The sequence below is a fragment of the Dermacentor silvarum genome, chromosome 1 (genome assembly GCF_013339745.2).
Source record: "Dermacentor silvarum isolate Dsil-2018 chromosome 1, BIME_Dsil_1.4, whole genome shotgun sequence".
Lineage (NCBI taxonomy): Eukaryota > Metazoa > Arthropoda > Arachnida > Ixodida > Ixodidae > Dermacentor > Dermacentor silvarum.
In genome coordinates, this window is record NC_051154.1 from 59,958,732 (window position 1) to 59,974,043 (window position 15,312).

A 15,312-nucleotide genomic window follows, 5' to 3' on the forward strand; every position below is an offset into this window, starting at 1 on the left:
GATATTAAATTATTTACAGAGAATATATGAATCTTCGAGCATGTATCATGCTTCCTGAAGCAATAAGAAATGTTTGAAACAACGAACGCACAAGCCAAAAATTTGATGTCTCAACCCTTTTAAGGGAATTTTAGACGGTGAACTGGAACAGGTAAGGGAATGCTCATAGAGCGGCAGAAACTGCTGCAGAACACGCTGCTGAGAGGGCAAGCAAAACAATATCAACCGACGTGGTACAGACAGACAGTTACAGTATGAACTTGGGGAATATACAGGGTGATAATTTTTAAGTTTAACAGAATTTTTAAAGATCACTTGTGGTAGATATCCCAATACCATTCCTTCAGCTGGAATATTCAATGAGGTGAACATTCCCTGCATGAGAAATCATAACTAATTAACTAATTGAAGAAAATGTACTAATTAACTTAATTACTTTACGGCACATGTAGCAATTTACAAATTGTAGGCCAGTTAGTTTGCAACTCATATCCACTAGGAACAAATTTTTAGCATGGCGACAGGTTTGAGATATGCACCGTCAAACTCGCTGTAAAAATGCTCTGTTGTTCCACTTATTTAACAAAACACTTAATTACCAAATTAGTTAAATGAGTGCACTCTAAATAGTTATGTATGTAAACCCCCATGTCATGCCACATTTACCTGCCTTAAATTTTCTGTCTGTAAACCATACACTAATTCTGATAGGCACTGTAGGTATACGATAAATAAATGAAATAAACTAATTTATATTAAAATGGCTTGCCCTGTACACATACTACGGTATAAATCCACTTCTACCATTTAGACTTGCAACAGGCATTGCGCATTTGGCGAGCTTCAGGCAAGAAGAAAACAAGTTTTCACTGAACTAGGGCATGTCAACAAGCCCATGCCCAGGAAGCAATAGAACTAAACCTTGAAGTGAAGATGTTCACAGGTTTCTTCTAATGTGCACGATCTCGCTTGCAAGCTGCGCGATGCGACATGTGAAAGCCCCCCTAATTAAATTAAAACTACGGAATCCGCTCTTTCAATCGTGCAGTGATGCAAGGAAGTTCAAGAAGACGGCCAAGAGAGAGCAACAGTGTGGCGGAAATATAAGGTCTGCTCAATTCGCCTGCACCAGCTGACCGAGCTCACGAGGTACTGCACCCTGCCATTTGTTTCAGCGATGCAGAAGTGGCACCCTCTGAACCAGGCTTTTCATTTCAAAAGGTGCATGAAAAGTGCAGGGCAGGTTCACGATTTCTCTGTACCCAACGTCCTGTTGGCACCGACTTGGTACAGGCATGCAAGTGCGAAGGAGCAGCATAGGCGACAACACAGCACGTGAACGTAAGCACCGTTAAAACCCACTTAGCACACTTGCTGTGTCTGTACACAATGCGGCATGTGTTTATGCCTTAGAAGCCAACCATACCTGCAGTTCAGGACCTCTCCGACACATACGGACAGTGCACTTTAGGTGGAAAAAAACATAATGCCAGCTCCTTGGCATTCATTTCGAGTGTTGCGTTGTGCCTGCAATATATATATATATAAAGACATGAAGCAACATATCCAAATGTCATAATTTTAATTTAATGCTTGCCAGCTATATTATTGCAGGCACAAAGAAATAATGTCCAAGCTAAATATGTGGTGCATGATTCAAACAATTTTCCACACTTGATCAACAAATCTGAAATGAAGTCCACATGACTAACAGTGCACAATTCTAAAAGTTACAATATAAAGTGAAAAGTGTAACTACGTGACCGCACAGATAAGAAAAAGGTTTTCATGAAGTAGATTACTACTAAGGATCTCTATTTTGAGCAGGAGAAGCACAGCAAATAAAGCCAGTAAAACCACTAAACTGCTGATAAAGTCAAGCATATATTTGTAGCAGCCAATGCATTACAGAAAAAAAAAAATGTCTTAAGACAATAAGTTCAGCAGTACGGTGGACACGTAACACGGTACTTGATTAAAATTAAACACCTCTTCGAATTTTGCGTCAGTGCAGCAAATACTGATCTAACAATGTGCACATCAGTCCTACACATGTCAGCTAGAAATTAACTCACAGGACCAACGGTCATGTAAAATGAGGGGTCGATGAGATGTTGATAATGCCATATTTATGTAGCCAAGTTCACTCTCCTCATCCCTAATTACTTGCTGAAAAGAAGACAGCTGACTTAGCTGGAGATAACAATTTCATTTAGTCACACTCCTTCTGGAGCTACTATAGTAGAGATGACTTACACACTTATTTGTTCCATACAATTACATCACATTGAATTCAACTGCTTTGCCCCAACTGACACTTTTGATAAAGGTATATTTGATGAAATTCATGAATGAGGAATATGAGGGTACAAATAAGCAGTAACATAAAAAAAGAGAGATCAACATTCAGCCATAGTAGGCCAATGCTGCTATAACAAGTTAAAAACCTGCTATTGCACGTTTCATTTTCTTTGTACAAAGCACCTTGAGTTGCGCCTAATGCATTCAGCCTCTTTGGCCTGACGCCATTCACAGATATTTTGAAACGGGCAACATTTACATTTCCATGCATCTTCGATGTCTTGAATTCCTTCAGCAGGCCTCTCACCAGTCCAGAATGGAAACATCTGCTGAAGGGTGTCCATCAACCACTTTTCATCATAATCAACACCTTCAAAACACAGCGTTGTGTTGGTTTTCTGGCTGTAATACTCCACAAGCAATTGACTGGGAAGAGGCAATGCTTGAACAGCACTCAATACGAACGGTACCAGATGACGCAGGGAGTTCATATGCCGCTCGTCCTCTGGCAACAGCTCAAGCACAACAGCGCTTAACTGCGCATCCAGATTCACTCGGAATCCTTTTTCAACATCCTTTACGTCCACGTTGCCTTGAACAAGGTTACTCAGCAGATGATGATACAGCATGACTTGTAACCGGTGAGAGTGGCGCACCGATGGGTTTGGAAGCCTTGTGCCCATTGTCGTTTTCAATTCAACGATGTCGATTTGAAGCGTATCTGAGTCGCAACGCATTTCATCCACAACTCCGTTGACGAAAATGTCGCCGCCAAATACTCTTCCAAACACAGGCACTTCTCTGGCAATAGGTTCACCACACAGCAGAGAGCGAACAGACTGCAAAAGATTCAGAATCAGGACTGCAATATTATCCTCCCGTGTCTCTGTGTCCACAGTAATTACATCTTGAACTTCGAGCTGCCTTGCCATGTGGATATCCGTACCACGAGTAACTTGTGGACTTTCGCCTTCTTCAACGTCGTAGCCCATTTCCTTCAGACGAGGCACTCCGATGAGCGTGTACAGCAATTTCTGCTCACAATACATTTGACTAGACAAATCCGACACGTAAATCCGACCATTCCGATACTTCTGGAGAGGAGGTCGTGAATCGGCGACACAGTCACAATGAAGTTTCGCTATGATATCGTCACCTTCGGGGTCGTCCCAAGAACTGTTGTCATCCATCACTACGTTTTCAGCGGTTGTCAAAGCACACTGTAACAGCCAGATCAGCTGTTATCATACAACATGTTACACTAATAACATCCAGATATATTTCGGAAACACACAAGGCAGAAACCTTCCTTGTGGCCTTGCGACGCACTTCAACAAACGCGAAAGCGACTCATGGAGCGCGCGCGCAAGCTGGCACAAGTCGGATCTTGTTGTGCTCATAGTTGCCAATTGGCCAAATATTATTTGGTTGCACTGTGAAATTGCTAAATAAAACTAGAGTGTCTAGTACACTCTAATAAAACACCAATAACTTTATTGACAACGTAGTAGAATATTTATATTAACGTTTCTTTGAAAAGAGCTTTAATACATTTGTGAAAGTAAATGATGAATGTGGTGGTGCCCACATCGTGCCACTCCAGAGTATCAAAACCAAATCTCAAAGGCCATGCTTTTGCCTTAAAGGAAGGAAAGCTGTCCTCTCTCTATGGCTTTTGTGCAATATTACTAGCACCACCTAGAGCTGGTTCTACTAACGTTGGTTTCTGCGTACTGTGGATCCCTGTGGGTACTGCACAGAACACCCATACATGGGTACTGTGCCTGAGTGGATAGGTGTAGGTGTGCTGTGGTGTGCAAAACCCTATGTCTATGACGTCTTTCGGCTCCTGCAATCGCATCCGGCGCACTCAAGTTGAAAAAGCATACCCTTTAAAATTCCTATTTTAAATCCTACAATAAGTGGTGTCCAAATCCACCCTCAAGGCTGTTTCACATGCTGCGACTGGAGCGGCAAAAATCGGTGCAGTCGCACGTGTCGCAATGCGATTTTTAGAGGGCTCATTTCATACGATTGCAAATTCAACAATGCGGCTGGTGCGACGCCCAGGATTGCTTGAGGCCAAATTACGGTGGCTCATGCATGCGGTGGCTAGATGTTTTGTGGCATACGCCGCATAAATTTTCAAACGTAATGAAAAAACCTGTGCGTTACAAAATTCTTGACCAGTCTTTAAAAGAAGCAAATAATACGCGTGTTTCGTGATTTAAGAATGCTTCAAAGTTTATTTATTATATTTTTCTTTTGGAGTGCGCAACAGCGGTTGCTGAAGTTCAGTGAGAGAAGACATGGCGGACGTAAACATTGGACGCATGCCTCCATGCATTGGACGAAACAGCTGCAGTTGGTTCTTTATTATAGGACACCTGCTTGCAGCGTTGTGTTAGTACACTCTAGTTGTGTGCTGTCTCGTGTGTCTTCCATGTCCGTGTCGTTCTACATGCGCTACGACAAACTACAAGTGGACCTTTCAACAACCCATTATAGCTGTCCGCGTCGCATGTGCAGTATTCGGATTCCGGCTGCAGCGAAGGCGTCATGTCGCCGCAGCGAGACCCTCACGCTACCCGTACGTAACGTCAGCTTCTGAAGAAAGGATGTGTGTGTATTGCTCGTAATTGCGCATAAGCGGTTCCTGCTTCTAGCACTATTCTTGCACCAACCCGAAAGCTTGCGTCCGCCCCCGAAGGAAGCCGCAAATGATCTGTGTGTAATTACTGAACATGCAATGGAGTTTGTGTTGTGAACTGTAATCTTGTGTTGTGAACTTTAATCTTAGCGCCAGCCTGGTTCGTCCATCGCGGCGCGTGTGCTGTAATTATGTATACAAGTCCTCTCTGAATATTTCGAAAGTGCATTGACACGTCAAGCGCAAAGTGAGAGAGGCTGAGACAATGTCATGGGTGGCGGCAATGGAAAAGAAACCTGATATGACTAACTACCTCAAAGGAAAAAAATGAAATCAGGAAAGAAACAACTTATAACTCAAAGGGAAGCTCCTTACTTTTTGAAGCAAGATCGGGATGCCTTAGAACGTGTAGTTATAAAGCGAGGTACACCAAGGACGAAGACGCATGTGCTTGCTGTGGTAAAGCTAGAGAAATGGTGGTGTTAGAGTACGTGGCACACGGAACAGCCGACAAAAACTCGAGACTCAGAGAGGCGTTTATTAGCGTCCACCTCAGACCAGAACAACCAAGATGGCAGGCTAGTCCCTTCGAACGCGCTCCCTGGCCCGATCCTCGTCCTCTTCTTTCTTGTAGGAAGAACGCGGGAAATTCAACACATTCCCGGCCGCGAAGTGCGGTCATGCCTGTACTTCAAGCGGAAACAGTCTTGGGATGGCCCTTGTCACGAGGCCGTCTTGTCGCTTTATCTTGCAAGAGCGAACATGTCCATCTTCTCCTGCGTAGACTTCAATCACCATTGCATATTGCTCACTGATGACTTGTTGCTTTAGTTGCTCCACTGCATGCTCAAACTCTGACAGCTTGCTTCTGAGAAAACTGTCCTCTTCATTTTGGGCTGCCCTGCTCGTGGCTCCTGCTTGCACCTCCTGCTTCATGTTTTCCATCTCGGTAGAAAGCCTTTTGAGGGCAATGTCTGTCTGGCAGCGCTGCTCCCGAGATGTGGCAAGCAAGCGCTCCAGACTGGTTGCGTCGGAGCGAGCCGTAGCTGCTTCGGTACGTGCCAGAGAAAGATCGTCCTCTAGGCGCCTCAAGTGCCCATAAATATGATTGTTGACAGTTTGTTCTTTGGCGAGCTGGTCCTGAAGCGATTCCACTTGCTCGACGAGCCTTGCGCGCATGTCTGAGCTCTTCTGAAGTTCCTCCTTCAGCCGACTTCCCTCGGCAGCGCTGTGCTGCAGGGACTCTTGCAAGGCTGCCATAGTTGCTCCCAGTGAAGCCAGCTTCTGCTCCTGCTCTGTCGTCATACTCATGTGTCGTGCAAGCTGCTGACGCAGGCTATTGAGTGTGGCATCACTGCTGTTTTGTTCTTTCTGGCTCTGCTCGGCCTGAGTCAGCAGATCAGCGTTGGCCGAGATAAGGGACCGGTACTGGTCCAAAACATCTTCCCTCTCTCGATCCCTTGTACGCAGGAGCTCTTCTATTTCGGCCACTTTAACCACATACTCCTGGATTTGAAGTTCAAAGTCTTTCTTCTGTTGTACAGCATTCTCCAAGTCAGATGCCATGTTCTTGTGCTCTTTCGCCACAAGTGTAAAGTTCTCATGAAGCCTCTGGTTTTCTTGCAGGAGGTGGGAATAGGACTCGGCTGCTGATGCAGCTTCTGCTTCCAACTCTCTCACTCGACATGTGAGCCTCACGACATCACTCTCCTTGCTGTTTAGGTTGTCTTGCAGCTTGTCAATGTGATTCTGTAGCTCGGCATGTGAAGTGGGCAGTCTGTGTATCTTTATCCTTTTCTTTGAGTTTTTCAGTGAGCAGGGCAAGCTGGCGAGCCTGGCTGTCCCTCTCCGCAAGCAAGTGATCATGCTGCTTGGACAGATTCTCCACTGTAGCTGTCAGCTTGTAGACTTCCCTCTGGAGCAACTCCAGCCGACTCAACAACTGCTCATCTTCTGCAGACGGTTGGCTTGCTTGAAGATTCATGACTCGTGAGTTGACTGGCTTTGACGACAAGTGCTCGGTGCTCCCTTGAAAGATCCATCCGAACTTTGAGTTCATAGCGATCAGTGTTTCCTCATTTCCCGGTCTGGAGAGTTCACCTGTCATCACCGCCCACATCGGGTCTGAGCCAATTAGTACGCTTACTCCGTTTTCTTTTTCAATGGACGGGTGGATCAGTTCATCGGCGATATCGTGGCCGGTTTTTTTTAATGATGTGAAGAACAAAGGAGTCATCGTGTTGGCTGATATTTCTCGGCAAATGTGGGGTAGCTCGATGGCTCTCAATGCAACTTCAACGTCGGAATGCTGACTTCGGAGGTGAAGCTCGACGGTGCGAAATCTTTTCGGTGTGCAACTGCTCACACTGGCAAAAGTGTTTATTCCTATCGTATCAAAGCCAAGACACCTCAACTTTAACCGCCTTGAGAGAGCTTCTGTGACGAACGTACGTTCACTTCCTCCGTCGAACACGCCTCTGATGTAACGGCATGAATAATCTGTCACTGCCCATGCTCGAAAAGTCTGTAGGAGCATGCACGTCAAAGTGTCACTTCTTTCGTTGCTCTTAGTTGTAGCTGCGCATACAGTCGTACTGCTGCCTTTCACGTCTTCATGGGCCTTTCGGTTTAGTTTATCTGGGTTGCAAATACTAGACGCATGACGACCTCTGCAGCCGGAGCACGCAATTCTTCGTCTGCAATCCCTTGCACGGTGGCCTTTAATGGTGCATCGAAAGCACCCATGTCGGTGGCTCGGTGGCGAGAAGTTTCTTCTTCTCTGACAGTGATAGGTCTGTACGGCAAGACTCCGTCAAATGCTGCGTTGACTTGCAGAAAATGCAGCCCGTATCCGGAGGTGTTTTTGAAGCTTGGTTATTAAGCACTGATGACGTTGGGATCGCAATGTCAAACCGGCGGTTCTTATTGTCTCTAGGATGAGTCGCCTCGTCGTATACCTTTTGCTCCCCAAAGTCACTCTTTTCTAAGCTTTCCAGTTCAATAGAGACGAACTGCAGCAGACGCTCTAGCTCCGTGGCTTGCTGAACGTTGACATTGGCGGAACTTGCAGCTTGTGTAGCGCAAGATCTGTGATACGCTACGATAATGTCATGTGGCAGTGCCCTGAGCAGAACGTCGCATAGCATCGACGAGAAAGACGACTTGCTCATGCCAAGCGCCTCCAGTCCCCGCGTGTTAATGAGCACCTGATCGTACAACTTGCGAAGTTTTGTTACTTCATTAGAAGAACACACAGCAGTGAGCCTTCGAAGCCTTGAGAAATACTCCTGCTCCAATCGCTTCTTGTCCCCGAAACGTCTTTTTAGCATGTCCAAGGCGTCAACGTAACACGCTTCGGTGGTGGGCAGCCCCGCTATAGCTGTCGCCGCGTCTCCTTTCAAAAATAACCTCAGGTAGTTGAATTTGTCGGTAGCTGTAAGAGTTCTGTTCTGGTTGATGATCTGGTTGAATTGCTCCCAGAACGCGTTCCACTTGCACAGATCACCACCGAAAGCATTAATTACCAGCTTCGGCAACTTGACTCCTGGCCTTTCAGAATGCCCCGTGGCCACCGGCATGTCGCGAACATCGACTGGCGATGACAATGAAGTGGTTTCGGACTGCTGGCGGCGTTTGCTCTGGAGCTCGGCTAAGATGCGGGTCGCGTTGTTCTCATACTCAATTACGGTTGCGTAATCCGCCTCGAATGCCTCTTCACTTATGTGGCTTTGTAATTCATCATTAATCTTCTTCAATTCATCGTTATTGTTCTTGAGCCGCTCATAAATACAGTCGATCTGTCGCAATGTCGCGGCATTGTTTTCTAGCACCGCACTTGCCTCCTGAATGATCCTGGTGTTTTGGGCCCTTCTTGTGGCTCGCTTCAACTTGAGCTTATCCATGACAGTCAGCTGATCAGTATACCTCCGTGGTTCGTGGCAGTGGTTCCAGTCGGTAGCCACCAGCGAAGTCCCTTGACGGTAGCTCCCGGCTGTCGCCTCCCGGGTTCTGCGGCACCAAATGTTAGAGTACGTGGCACATGGAACAGCCGACAAAAACTCGAGACTCAGAGAGGCGTTTATTAGCGTCCACCTCAGACCAGAACATCCAAGATGGCAGGCTAGTCCCTTCGAACGCGCTCACGCGCTCCCTGGCCCGATCCTCGTCCTCTTCTTTCTTGTAGGAAGAATGCGGGAAATTCAACAGTGGATTATGTTTTATTGGAATGTGAAAAAATCTACCCGGCTGCCAGTCTAGGCCCCTCTGACCTCCTTGATGCCCTTGGGTTCAGGGATTGCAGATGGGAAGCGGTTGGAGGTTTGGTGGCAGAAAAGTAGGGAGACCACAAATAACGGAGACCTACAGAAATAGAGTTCCCAGTAATGGTTCAAAAAGTTTGATGCTTGGTGGCGCAACCCACCACCCCGGTTCAAAGGCGATGCTCATAGCATCCATCCATTTGGTGCCCCTGGAGGCTGCCGTGGAAGGCAGGCCGCGAGAGATCTCAATGTGCACATTGCCCCTCTTTTCATGTGTTGCGGGAGATTTTCACAGGCTAGCTCAACCTCATGCTCTGCCTCAGAACATTTTGTCGTCTCAACCGTTTAGTTCTCTTGTACCTTATTTTTTCCTTTACCTTCTTTTATTCTTAGCCAATGATTTAGTATCTATGTAGCCTGTATTTATGTTATGTTTATTACTTTATTTTTCAAAACATATCGTGTGGTTTCACCTTTCATTGCATGAACTGGTGTCGTAGATAGCAGAGTTTAATTGTTGTCTGCCTAGTTGTTTTTTTTCCACTTTGCATTGCAATGCTTCGTCAATTGATATGACAATTTTCGTGTTTGTATGCCTACTCTGTAGTGCAATTATGGTCATATTATGTTTACTAGTATCTTACCGTGGGTACTTTTTTCCTGTTCTTAGTTTCGTGTTGCTTGCCATTGCATTGTGCGAATAATGCTTTTGTTACCTGATGCTTTCTTTTTTTTTTTTTTGCCTTGTTGAATAGCGCTTGTTTTAGGTTGATGTAACCCTACTTCCCCCTTAACCAATGCCTTCCTGAAAGTCACACAATGTATTCATAAGTAAATATATTAAAATAAACAAACATGCCTAGCAGTCATGCAGAAAAGTGACTAGTGTTTTTGTGTTCGTTGTAGTTAACATTTTAATCATTACTGTTTTTAGTTATGGTGGCAACTACAATAATAAAAGAGTAAGTAATTGCATAATTTATCATTGCACACTTGGCACGCGATTTCTTGCACCATTCAGCCTTGTGACTGTGGGACGCAGCAGGTAATGGCACGCAAACTCAGACAACGGAACGTATGAATTTTCTTTAATCCGCAAAAACACCTTTTTAAGGGGTGCTGCACCTTAGCTGAAACATCCTTTGTGCGTTTTCACATTTCAGTGACACTTCACCTTGAATATTTGCCTTTGGACTGGCACACCTAAGAACTATATAAATAAATACATTAAACAATCTGAAAAATAAATTAATTCTTGGGCATAGATGCCAATAACATGATATAACTATGAGGAACACCGTTGTGGGCTGCTCCGGATTAATTTTAACCACCGTGGTTTCTCTAAAATTCACCTAAATTGAGTACATGAGCGATTGCAGCATGCTTGTGTGGGCAGATCATGCTACAACTTGCTTCCTACCCTATCGCGATGGCGAAATGCATAGACGAAAGCGAGCGCTAACACCAGCAGGTGACTCGATCATAGCGTTGAAACCAGCTCAACAATGATAAACAACAATGATAAACATGCATATTACCCACAAAATGTGAAGTATAGTGCATTTCTGGTACATGGGGGGGGGGGGGGGGACGAACTCTTCCAGATGCATTCCACTTCTACGTGCCAACATGAATGTAGTGGGATTATGTGCTGTAAGAAACGACTCAATCTCGCAGTTCACGCCAGCAGGTTCCAGTCTCCGCCGGCCGAGCCCAAGGGCGCCCAGCCGCAGCTCTCGCGTTCCTCGCGCCACTCTCACGCGTTCGTCGTCTTCTTCGTCCACAGTTGGCTCTGATGCCGCTAATCACGTCGGCATTCCCACAGTGCGTGGAAAGAAAATTAATGCATTTGAGAATAAATAGGGGCCATCATGCACTTTGCCCCTAGTAGACCATCGGGCTTTATTTCCAAATCAGTAAGGGATCACATAGCAGGACAAAAGAATTTTTTTCTCGCCTATTCAAAGCTGCAGCAACAGTACCGGAGTCCTCGATGCCTCCCTGACGCATAAAAAGCCCTCGGTTGTGAGCGCTGTGATGTGGAGAAGGAGCCGGCCACACCCACTACTGAACTTATGCTCTCTCTGTGTGAATGGGACGGCCAGAGCAAAATCTTCTGGCGTGCGTAATCTCGCAGGCCGTGTGCCATTCCTTTCGTGGAATGGGTGTACAGAAAATCCGAAATGAACATACAAAAGAAATATTTCATTTTTATTGTGAATTAGTGCAGATTTGTCATTTCTTAAAAGTTATAAGCAGAATTATTTAGTCTGTAATAAATTAAAAGGGTTATGATGAGTGGTATTATGGACCCGATCCAGTGCGCATGCGTGGCAGTCCGTAACGGTTTGTTCGCCGACACAGCCATGTTGACAGCCCCATCATAGAATAACACCCACCGTGGTTGCTCAGTGGCTATGGCGGTACGCTTTGGGATAAAATATTGGCCATGGCGGCCACATTTTAATGGGGGCGAAATCATAGAAACACCTGTGTACTGTGCTTTAGGTGCACGTTTAAGAAGCCTAGGTAGTCAAAATTAGTCTGGAGTCCTCCACTACGGCTTGCCTCATATCGTGGTTATGGCACGTATAACACTAGAATTAAATTAAATTAATCATAGAGTAACGTAAATCCCACAGACAGTGCTACATTGACTTTGTGATGGCAGCGGTGGACAGTGTTCTGTCGTTCCGTGGCAGTTTTGGTTTTATATCTTCTCGTGTGAACATGAAGAGGTCGAGGGTAAGCAGCTTGCTTGGTGAAGTGTCATCTCGTCAGAGATGGCGGCAGACTGCGGAACGTGTCCAGAATGAGCTGGACGCTATCTTGGAAGATGGATCCAATTGTCGCAATCATAGCAGTATTTTTGGGTGGGTGACGCTCCTAACACAGGACTTGTCACAGCTACAGAAACCACTGGCTGTTATGCCAGCAGTGCATACACCAGTCATGATAGCTGTGATGATAGCCTTCCAAGAGGAGGACCATGTCTAGAGGTGCAGTGTTCGGCGTCCGAACGCGCAAGCAGTGACGATGGCTCTTTGACGGCTTGTAATGAAGATCTAGGGACAGGAGAGTCCCTTGAGGAGAACAGTTTTTGAGAGAAATTACACTGTAGCACTGGGCACTGGAAACAAAAATACCTGCCTTGAGGAAACAAAAAGCCGCAGAATTTGCACACTTACATGTACGACTTTACAGAAGAGATGAATGAGCTTTTAAAGGAAGGTATCGGCTATAATAATCGTTCCTTCAGAGTTCCGCAAAATGTATTCATAGCGACGCGCCTGGGAGAGCATTTCTGAAGTGTATTATTGGTCACACTACCTACTATGCATGCGAGAAACTTACTCAAAAAGGTGTGTACTTGAGCAGCAACAACAAGGTTATTTTTCCTGATTGTACAAGTCCCCTGCGAACTGATGAAAGCTTTAGGCTAGTCATCCTTGCTGTATTTAAGCATAGGTCTAGTGAGCCAGTTTCCACTGGACTATATGCACCTGGTTTGTTTACGTGTAATCGGGAAACTCCTTGTGAACTATTGGGTGACAAGCTGGCCATGCTACTCAAAAATGTGCTCATCATCTAAAATACCCATATCTTCGAACCTTGTGCATTATGATGGACACATTCCTTCTGGCATGAACCGACGACCAAGACCTCTTCTGTTTATAGTGCAATGGAAAGCCCTGAAATTCAGAAACTTCCTGCTATATTGTGGGCCTGTTGCTTTGAAGGGGGACTTGAACTACAGGGTTTTCAACCATTTTATAAAGCTGAAAGTAGCAATCATGATCCTTGCTAGTAGGAAATTTTCAGCGACTCGTATCGTTACTGCAGAGGGTCTCCTAAGAGAGCTTGTTGCTGAGGCTGGTGAGCATTATGGAAATGAAATTCATGTATATAATGTTCATTCGTTACTGCACATAGCTGATGACATCCGAGCATTTGAACTTCTCTGTGCATACTCAGCTTTTATATTTGAGAGTTATGTTCATGAGGTAAAAACACTGCTGAAGATGCATGCTTGAGCTCTACAAGTTGTGCGATGGTTGACAGAAAAAGGCAGTTATGCAGGCAGTCATGTGAGCATACAAACTGTCTGGGCAGCACTACAATGGACCAGTTCCTACAGGTTTAAAGGGCAGTCAATATTCTGCACTTGAAATTGAAGACACCATTTTCACGACTGACAAGAAAAACAACTGTGTGAAGTTAAAAAATGGCCACATCTCCAGATAGTGACCATCATAAGCACTAATGAAGGAGTCAGCATACGTTGTCATTTTTTTTTAAAGACTGGACAGCTTCTACCATCAGCCTTTCCTATCTGCAAGCTTGAACATCTTTGCAGCTGCACAGCTTTCGCCAAATCTTAAGGCAAAAGCCTTAAGTGGCTCATTGTGTGATGGCTCTGAGAAAAACGCGGCGTCTGCTCGACTGGTTACAAAAAAATCACGTGACCTCCAAGCGAGCGCCGGGTGAAGAGGAGAATGAGTGGCCCGCGCAGAAACCACGTGACCTCTGAGCAAGGAGCGGTTGGACAGGGGAATGAGCGGCGTGCGCACACAGAAAAACAGGTGTCGTGTCGCTGAGGTCACGTGACGGCGGTTGTGGCGATAGTCGACTGCAAAGCGAGAGAGACGCTGATGGAAGATGCTTGCCCGGGGCCTAGTGGATTGCACGGTTGGCTTTGGAAGTACACTACGGTCCCAGGTCTTCGCCGAGCAAAAAACGACTTGCAACGTGCGCAGCGGCGGGAGCAAGGCGTTCGACCGCGAGTGCTGGTTTCCACTGCCGAGAGGGTGCAACGTAAAGAAGTCTGACCCCTCAGATCGTATAACTTAATGCATTTCCTAGTTTGCAGCAGGCTTTCGCCTTCACGTGTCACAGAAGTGTTACATTCTGCCTAATTTTTTTCTGTGTGGAGCATGAATGACATTGAACACAAGTGTGTGTGCCTGCCTTGTGGATCAGTGTCTTATGCAGTTTTTCCTCTCCTGCACACATAACACTGAATACATTGTTACGGTTTGTGAATTTCTGTTTTTTGTCATGTCAGTGAGGTGTAGCTGTTTGTCGTAATTATAAACAAATTGCATATATGCTTTGCTGTACATTGGGAAATAGGGAAGTGCATATAACCAGTGGTGTATTACTTGAGGGTAGCAGAGAACTTGTTACCTTTAAGTTTTCCTGCCTGTTGCACACAATGGAAAAACTAGTGAGATAAAAATTTTACAGAGTGGGTTAGTTTGGTTGATGCAGAACAGGAGTACTTGGAAATCTTTGGCGGAGACCTTTGGCCTGAGATGGACTTAATTAGGTCGCTGGTGATGTACAGTGCTTCATGAGCCTGCATGTCCAAGCACTGTAAAATTAAATCATGTGGCATAACGCAAACTGTGACTGGGAATTATGTGAAGTAGGCAAAGTTTACATTTCCTGCAGACATTATTTGTACTCTTACCAAGGTTGTGATTAAGAACTTATAGCAGTTCATGCCTGTATGGTTCTTTCAATTGGCATGGCTTGTCTTGTTTGTATTGAAATGCTTTCGTGTCTTATATTGCAATAGCTATTATATGGACACTCCAGGCACATTTCTGGCATCGTCATTGCCATCACGTTCCAACACCAAGTGCGATAACATTGCGGCCTCGCGCCGTATGCTGTGGGTGTGAGGGTGAGCCGAGGAGGATGGTGGCTTGATCTCGTGTGTGCAAGGGAAGAAGGCAGGGAGGAAGCACGCCGTCTTCCATCGTTCGCAGGGCAGCAGGGAGGCGTTATGCTCAGGCGGTGGCCGTGTATGGTGCGGCTGAACGCGGCCCCGTGGGCCATATTTTGAAAGTGATCTGCAGTGTGTACAGAGTGTAGTGTGTATAGCGCACCAAGGTCTGATAGCTTCGTATGTGCTGTGTTCTCGCCACTTAGTTTGCGTTGCAAGGGGCACCACGAAGGTCAATTTGCTCACTGCTGCTGCCGCTGTTCCTCATGCCAGCATTTTGACAGTGAGTGTCCGCGGTCATCGAGTGAGATGTGCTCGTGTCCGCCTGGGCACACGTGACACTCTGCTTGTTAATTTAGTTAGTAACCAAA

General features: G+C 45.7%; 2 protein-coding genes across 2 annotated transcripts; both read right to left on the minus strand.

The window, feature by feature from the left end:
* Positions 1-1,565: 1,565 nt before the first annotated feature.
* On the minus strand, positions 1,566-3,691 carry LOC119464156 (exonuclease V). The gene has a single exon (XM_037725003.2). It carries the CDS (start codon positions 3,489-3,491, stop codon positions 2,463-2,465), a length of 1,029 nt encoding a protein of 342 aa, XP_037580931.1. The 5' UTR covers positions 3,492-3,691; the 3' UTR covers positions 1,566-2,462.
* Positions 3,692-5,533: 1,842 nt separating this feature from the next.
* Positions 5,534-6,828, minus strand: LOC119464160 (centrosomal protein of 135 kDa-like). The gene has a single exon (XM_037725014.2). It carries the CDS (start codon positions 6,815-6,817, stop codon positions 5,630-5,632), a length of 1,188 nt encoding a protein of 395 aa, XP_037580942.2. The 5' UTR covers positions 6,818-6,828; the 3' UTR covers positions 5,534-5,629.
* Positions 6,829-15,312: the final 8,484 nt, after the last annotated feature.

Coding starts and splice junctions, on each gene's coding strand:
- LOC119464156 (XM_037725003.2), bottom strand. CDS start 3,491: ATGGATGACAACAGTTCTTGGGACGACCCCGAAGGTGACGATATCATA.
- LOC119464160 (XM_037725014.2), bottom strand. CDS start 6,817: ATGATCACTTGCTTGCGGAGAGGGACAGCCAGGCTCGCCAGCTTGCCC.